General features: G+C 34.7%; 1 protein-coding gene across 2 annotated transcripts; it reads left to right on the top strand.

The window, feature by feature from the left end:
- The first annotated feature begins 308 nt into the window (after window positions 1-308).
- FGB (fibrinogen beta chain) lies at window positions 309-8,171 on the top strand. 2 transcript variants are annotated; one of them, XM_008065601.2, is made up of 8 exons: window positions 309-460; window positions 2,743-2,934; window positions 3,732-3,915; window positions 4,834-5,061; window positions 5,841-5,954; window positions 6,283-6,408; window positions 6,603-6,888; window positions 7,510-8,171. In XM_008065601.2, the coding sequence occupies exons 1-8, from the start codon at window positions 344-346 to the stop codon at window positions 7,739-7,741; spliced, it is 1,479 nt and encodes a 492-aa protein (XP_008063792.1). In that variant the 5' UTR covers window positions 309-343; the 3' UTR covers window positions 7,742-8,171. The 2 variants fall into 2 exon arrangements, with proteins under 2 accessions (XP_008063792.1, XP_008063793.1); XM_008065602.2 differs by having other exon boundaries at window positions 344-460; window positions 2,743-2,800; window positions 3,766-3,915.
- Window positions 8,172-8,386: the final 215 nt, after the last annotated feature.

The raw sequence follows: 8,386 nt of genomic DNA, 5'->3' as shown, positions 1-8,386 counted from the left end.
TTTTTTTCCTCACACATTCTTTGTGAGCTTGTGCAGGATCCACATTAATTTACCAGAAATGAGATACACATCTCTTTTAGGAATGTCCTAATTTCCCATTATTTTGTCCAATTAAATGACTTGAAGAACTTTAGTTTTTCTAAACTAGACTAACAGAGCACAATAGTTGTATGGCAAACAAATACGCTTTGCTGGGAAGATGTTGCTTAAGTGATAAAATGGTTCAGCCAACAAGTGAACCAAAAAATTAAATATTAACTAAGAGAAGGTAGCCATTTCTAAAGTCACTCCTAGCTGAGGAGCCAGGTATATATAGGATTGAAGATCTCGCTGTTAAGTCTACATGCAAAGGATGGTTTCTTGGAGCTTCCACAAATTTAAAATCATGAAGCTTCTATTATTGCTACTGTTGTGTGTTTTTCTAGATAAGTCCCAAGCTGTTGATGACTACGATGAGGAGGTGATTTTTTAAAAAGCATTATTATATTATTACTAATATTATTAATATAAAGTATAACAGTCATAATCTTATGTCAATGGTTGTTTTGATGAAAATAGCACTGATAGTAGTTATGAAATTGAATTGTTAATCTCAGTGACTTATTATTTTATTAAAAGAATGTTTGATAGTATTTCTTATATAAAAACAAAGTAATTTCTTGTTTTCTGGTTTATCACCTTTATTTTCCTAGGATGAAGCTGGCTTAGCTAATGTAAGATGTGTTTTTCTCATTAGTTATCTTAAGTACTATGACTTTTATTTAGTTCTAGCAGTGCATGAGTATAATCAATAGAATAAAGATTGAATATTTTACAAACTATAAAATAAGAAAAGAACACTATTTTAAAACCTATTGTATATAGATTTCTCTTTATTTATGGAAAGTAATATACAACTCCTGAGATTACTATTTATGAATGAGGATTATAACTAATCCTAAAAGGAAAAATAGATTAAGTGTAATGATAGAAAATTAAATATCTCTTCAGATAAGAAAATTTAAATTAAAGGTGGTATGTGTTGTTATTATTGATGGTTATGAAACATAGTTCAGTTTGATTTATTTGTAGAACACTTTTGTCCTCAAGAATTACCATTGCTGATTTGTTATTAGTTTGAAGTTATCAAAAATGCATTTAGAAAAAAATATTTAAGAAATTTAAATTTTATTATCAAATGTATCATGTTTAAATGTTTTATATATAACACAGCATCATCATAACAAGAAATAAGAAGACACAATAATGTTTTTATGAAGTGATTCATTTTGAATCCTTTGTTGATTAAGAAGGGAACTTAAGTGTTCTAATTTTCAGAGTATACATATAAAAAGATATAATTAAGCTAAGTCTGATTAAAGCATTAGGTAAGAAAAACCTAAAGAATGTGTAAAGCTACATTTTTGTAAAATACTTTGCAAAGCATGTTCACATTTTTATTTACCAACTAATTTTCACAGACTCTGTTTAATAGCTTAGGCTTTAAAATGGATTTTCTAGTTTTGGTTATTTCAATAAGTGGGTCTTCATCACCTAAATACCCACATAATTTAAGTATTTTCTATTTTCTTTTCTCTAGGAAAGTCAGACCATCCATGCTACCTCTCTAGTGGCACTCTAAAAAAAAAAAAAAAAGAAAAGATAAAAGAATATAGATTTCTTCTATTATACTTTTATTTGTTTTTAAACTTTTAATTATAATTTTATTTGTAATAAACAGGTGACAAATAACATATGATAATGCAGTTAATCCAAGTCACAACTTTTATATTGCAATGTTTATTTTCCACTCCATCTTGTTTTAATGTAATATTTTTTAAGTTAGCAAATAATTTTAGTTGGAATGCACAAATCTTGAGAATTATTTTAAATATAAGAAAATCATGGAGTTTAATAAAGAAATCATGTAGGAAATTTCAAGAGAAGACTTTTACAAATTGTTTTGTTGGTAGAAAATAATAAAATTGAAATTAACAGTGGAGACGCCACTTAGAGTATAATATCTGTTGTGTGTCCAATGAAAACAATAGTGAGTACTTACAATGTGCCAAGTACTGTTCTGAGGGTACCATATGAACTAAGTTATTTAATCCTGACAATAATCTTGTAAGGCATATACAAACTATTATTATCCTTATTTACAGATAAGAATATAGGCACAGATAAAGTAACTTGCCTAGGGTCTTATAGCTAGTAAGTGACAGGGTCAAGATTGAAACTCAAGCAGCCTGGCTCCAGAATACCTCATTAGGGTAAAAGCATGTCTAACTAAATTCTAAGTAAACTTTACTTTTAATAAATCTTTATTGTCTCTTAAATATGATGATATAGGAGTTAGATTAATAGTCAATTCACAAAAATTGAAAATACAGAAATGATTGACAATAATTGTAGGAACTTAGTAATCCAAGAGGCTTGAGAATACTCACTCTTCTTGACAGTATAGATTCCTTACAATGTTTTGTGTTCCAATGTATACATTTCAGGCATCTGAGGTTATTATTATTATTGTTCACAATCTGATGTAGTTTTGTCTTAATGCCTCTTTTTAAAAACTACACTGTACAATAGCTTTACGAGAAGTTGGTCTTTCTGCTGTTTCTGAACAGTATGTAACCTACTGATTCAACACCACCAACGAGCTAGCAAATCATCAGGGTTGTGATCACCTCAATCAGAAAATAGGTACACCTCAAATCTTCTATAACATTCTGAATTTTATTTTTGCTTGGTTTCTTGTAGGTTCCTTTGGATGTCCGTGGTCATCGACCCATTGACAGGAAGAGAGAAGAGCTTCCCAGCCTGAGACCCGCACCACCTCCCATCAGTGGAGGTGGCTATCGAGCTCGTCCAGCCCAAGCAGCTGCCTCCCAAAAGAAAACGGAAAGAAAAGCCCCTGATGCTGGAGGCTGTCTTCATGCTGACCCAGAACTGGTGGGTGTTGTGATGTTTCCTGCAGTGGTGGGTCCCTCATGCAGAGAAAGCCTATATTCATCATGGCCTTCTAAAGTTTCAATGTCCCACATCACTATCATTGTTATTTTGCTTACTTATTATGTTTTATTTAAATAAAGCATACATTTATTGAGCCTTTGGTTTAGGCTTCCTTTTTTGTTTCTTTGATCTGGCACAAGATTACAAATTAGGATATATGGGTGTGCCATTTAACTTTGTATTTTTCCACTTCCTCTGTTTGGGTGGTAAACTTTTCATAGCCTAATGACATTTCTTCTGTGGTAAGGATTATTATTATTAGTTTTTGACTTGGAGTCTCACTCTGTAGCCTGGGCTGGAGTGCAGTGGCATGCTCACGGCCACCCTGGCATCGACCTACTGGGCTCCAGCAATCCTTCCGCCTTAGCATTCCAAGTAGCCAGAACTACAGGAGCACGCTACCACGCCTGGCTAATTTTTTGATTTACTGTAGAGATGAGGTTTAGCCAAGTTGCCCAGACTGTTCTCAAACCCGGGCTCAGGCAATTCCCTCACTTTGGACTCCCCAAGTAGTGGGATTGCAGGCTTGAGCCACCGCACCCAGTCATATGGATTATTTTTAATCTTTTATTATAAGAGTATGATGATGACTCTACAATTTCTGTTCTCAGATATAGAAAATCCAATAGGTTTTTATATTGACTAATCATATCAATGAATTTTCACCGTGTGCTGTTTTAAGAAATGTCCATAACCCAAATCCTTCATCTAACACTAGCTACTTTCTTTGTTTGTAGGGTGTATTGTGTCCTACAGGATGTCAGTTGCAAGATGCTTTGATAAAACAGGAAAGGCCAATCCGAAACAGTGTTGATGAGTTAAATAACAACATGGAGTCTGTTTCCCAGACCTCCTCTTCCACATTTCAGTACATGTATTTGCTAAAAGACATGTGGCAGAAGAGGCAGAAGCAAGTAAAAGGTAGATATCCTTGTGCTTTCAGTTTATCAGTTATGAAATCAGAACTGTTAGACTGTCTTGAAGATGCATGATTATGCGAAGATTAGATTAGCCTAAATAGCATTCACACTGCTTTCAGTATGCACCTGATTACCCTAAGGCTCTTGCTTAGGCATCTTCTCCTGCAACCTTTCAGATATGTACTATTCAACTCTTATTCCCAATCTAGCATCAGCAAGGATGATTTTCTATGAAACAGTTCACTATGACCCCTTATTTTTAGTGTACAAGAAACTTGTGACTTAGAAGATAATAGTCACAGCAAAACAATTAGCGTTCATAGGTTTAACATTTGAGGTTTTGAATATGAAAGAGCATTTCATGATACATTCATTTGTATCATAGGTAATGATACCTAACCTGTGAGTTCTGAGATCTGAGTGTTGAGTGCTATTGGCTTGGTGGTTATAAAACAGTTAGTGTGTGAGCCTGGCATAGACATCTCAGTGAGTAGCATACCCAAATGTTAGATATTTTTCAGATAACTCAGAGAAATCATGACATCTAAATTTCAAGGCTTTGCTATACATACATGGAATGGATAAGTAAATCAAGCATATTCACTATGTGAGAAGTTGAACTTCTGAAATGAAAGGCCAAAATATTGCTTCCTCCTCTTTTTCCTCACCAGAGAAATAGATAGCATATTGTATTTATTACTGGGCACAATCTTCTACTTATTTCTATGGTAAATTAATTTGTATATGCCATGGACCAAGTTATTTTCCCTAAATACAACTGTATATCATGACTACTTGGTAGCAACCGAATGTTTATTAGTTTGTTCTCAGAAAATGAAAATCATAATTGTGTAGTCAAATCTATTAAGTTTTATGAGGCAAAAATTCTCACCACTCTAATGTAAATTTATTTTTCCAGATAATGAAAACGTAATAAATGAGTACTCTTCAGAACTGGAAAAGCATCAATTATATATAGATGAGACTGTGAACAGTAATATCCCAACTAACCTTCGTGTGCTCCGTTCAATCCTGGAAAATCTGAGAAGCAAAATACAAAAATTAGAAACTGATGTCTCCGCTCAGATGGAATATTGCCGTACCCCATGCACTGTCAGCTGCAATATTCCTGTAGTGTCTGGCAAAGGTAACTAGCTAATAGATATTTTTTATAGAACTCCAGAAGAACTCAAAAAAAAAAAAAAATGAGTGGATTTCCCCAATAGATCATAATGACATTACAGTACTTCATAAAAATATCCCTAGCTGGTTATGTTTTGGCTTGGCCTGGTGCATTTGCCTGTTTTAATGAGCATGATGATGAAGTGTAATGATGGTAAGATTCCCAGGAGTGGCTGATGTGTGTATGTGCGCACTTGCTTAGACAGATGGGAGGACCACGAATAGATGGAGTAGTTTTTCCATCTCTTGTATTCTGGTAGTTTATGGATATTTCTGGACACAAAAAGTGGAGAAGAGTTTTTTCATCCCCCTTATCTGATAGAACTTCTCAAAACTGGGTTTAATTTTTAGTAAAAGGAAAATTCAATCTCTATAATATTATTCACAAATGTCTATAATAAAACATTCCTCAGTAACCTGAGCAGTCAGTTATTTTAAAGAATTGGTGACTGAAGACCAAGTAATTATGGCATAGGCCTGTGAACAAAATATGATACTTTTCTCTTTCTCTACTTTTGAGTCAGGGAATCTCACTCTGTTGCCCCGGTTGAAGGGCAGTGGCATGATCATGGCTCACTACAGCCTTGGCCTGCTGGGCTCAGGTGATCCTTCCACTTCAGCCTCTCGAGTAACTGGGACTGTAAACATGTACTACCATGCCCAGTTAATTTTTAAATTTTTTTGTAGTGACAGGGTCTTGCTATGTTGCCTAGGTTGGCATAACATGTTATCTTATGCTTGCAGAATGTGAAGAAATTATCAGAAAAGGAGGTGAAACCTCTGAAATGTATCTCATTCAGCCTGACAGTTCTATCAAACCATATAGAGTATACTGTGATATGAAGACAGAAAATGGAGGTAAGTTTTTGATAGTTGTTGACCTATCATTCTGTGATTATTTTGATACCATAAAATTCCAGGAAATAAAACATAGTTGTAACATAGCTGACAATGAGTCATTTGAGTTGGAATTCAATCTCCTATTTTAAAAGTTGTAAAATATCTATGATTCACAATTTGCGGTAAGATAAAGCACTTGCAATTTCCAAGATTTTGAGTTTTCCTCTCATTTACTGCCTTATTGTACCTATGTTAGAGCACCATATATAGGTGGGCAAAAAGGACATTCTTTTCAAAGTGATATTGTGTATCATTGGTTAATATATGCTTTATTTTTTCCCCAAAGGATGGACGGTCATTCAGAACCGTCAAGATGGTAGTGTCGACTTTGGCAGGCAATGGGATCCATATAAACAAGGCTTTGGAAATGTTGCAACCAATACAGAAGGGAAAAACTACTGTGGGGTACCAGGTAAAAACTGAGAGTACAAAGTAAAATGTATTTAAAATGGATTTTTTCATTAAAAAAACACAGTATTGGTAGCCATTTTTAGGTTTTAAGCAGTTAAGAGGAGTTTAATGACAAAAATGTGAAAGCTAAAGATGGGGGGAAGAAAGGAAATTTTTGGTTTCCCGAACTGAGATTTTACTTTGTTTTTCCTTTAGGTGAGTATTGGCTTGGAAATGATAAGATTAGCCAGCTTACCAGGATGGGACCAACAGAACTTCTGATTGAAATGGAGGACTGGAAAGGAGACAAGGTAAAGGCTCACTATGGAGGATTCACTGTACAGAATGAGGCCAACAAATACCAGATCTCAGTTAACAAATATAAGGGAACAGCTGGCAATGCCCTCATGGATGGAGCCTCTCAGCTGGTGGGAGAAAACAGAACCATGACCATTCACAACGGCATGTTCTTCAGCACGTACGACAGAGACAATGATGGCTGGTATGTGTTGCACTCTTTGCTCCTGCTTTAAAAGTTCCCAGTGATAGTATTACCCAGAACCATTCGTAACTAATGTTATTAATAGCCACCATTTCTTGAGCGCTTACTGTTAGTTATTACACTAAGCTCTTATATCACTCTAAAGCATTTCAACTATCTGTTAGACACATTCTGATTTTACAGATGAAATTTAGAGAGATTAAATGACTTGCCTAAAATCACACGACTACTAAGAGATGGAACTGGAATTCAAGCACAGTTATATTCTGAGTAATGAGCACTTAGATAAATATCTATATCTTTGTATTCTAATATGTAGATTAAGACCTTCATTATGTTTTCCAGTGTTCTCTAATTCTAAGGGAACTGAAAATTATCATTTCAGTGTAAAGTAACAAATGTGCTCCTTAGATGAATTGGCCACATTGATTCAGTTCTCTCCCTTTCTTGCTATTGGGCAGAGGAGGCCTTTGATGTATTAGCATGACTCTATGTATAGAACCCAAGGGAAAGAGTACTGTGAGTGATTGACCGTAGCACTTTTCTGTGGGTACTTTGCAAACTAATGAACTTGGCCACTGCAGTTCTGTTTCTAATAACCCCAAACACACTTCCTTTCAGGTTGACCACAGATTCCAGAAAACAGTGTTCTAAAGAGGATGGCGGTGGATGGTGGTATAACAGATGTCATGCAGCCAATCCAAATGGCAGATACTACTGGGGTGGACAGTACAGCTGGGACATGGCAAAGCACGGCACAGATGACGGAGTAGTATGGATGAACTGGAAGGGGTCATGGTACTCATTAAAGAAGATGAGTATGAAGATCAGGCCCTTTTTCCCACAGCAATAAGCCCCCAAACAAAGATTTTTATTCTTCCATATGTGACATCATTTTTATATATTACGTTGTTGGAATTTTCTTTCGTACATTTTATCCCTCTAAAACTCTCCAATGGTTGTGAGTGTAACTTTTTGGAAAAGGTATAGGATAAATGACATTAAAAATAACACATAAGTTTCTTTTGTATTTCTCATTTATCTTGCTCAACAAGAAGTAAATGAAAGGATATTTATGGACAGAGTCAGTGTTCATAATTTCAATTCTAGTTGACAGTGAAAAGTTTCAAATTAGGAAGAAAGATCTTTCTCCTAGAAAACTATGAGGCTAACTAAAAACTGAGGTTTAAAAGTCCATTTTTAAAACAATATTTATTTATGTAGGATCTGTAACAGAAAACTTTAAAAAAGATTTATTAATTAAACAGTCTCTGTTTCAATAAGTTAATGTTTCCTTGTTTTGTGATCTACACTGTCAGTGAGTTGGGCTTTGTACGTGTAAGGAAAGAGAATTGTTCACAGCCTCAAGTGTCTAATAAACTGGCCTTGAACATATAAAGATTTCAAATATTACTCTGGACCATGGGAAAACCCCTACTCTGACACTTAAGTAGACATCAGGGTCAGAGATTTCAGAGAACAATAGGATCAAGTCTTC

Source organism: Carlito syrichta, unplaced genomic scaffold (genome assembly GCF_000164805.1).
Source record: "Carlito syrichta isolate Samal-C Ts95f unplaced genomic scaffold, Tarsius_syrichta-2.0.1 Scaffold308685, whole genome shotgun sequence".
Lineage (NCBI taxonomy): Eukaryota > Metazoa > Chordata > Mammalia > Primates > Tarsiidae > Carlito > Carlito syrichta.
Note: the sequence above shows the minus strand (reverse complement) of the source record. Positions and strands in the feature narration are given on the sequence as shown.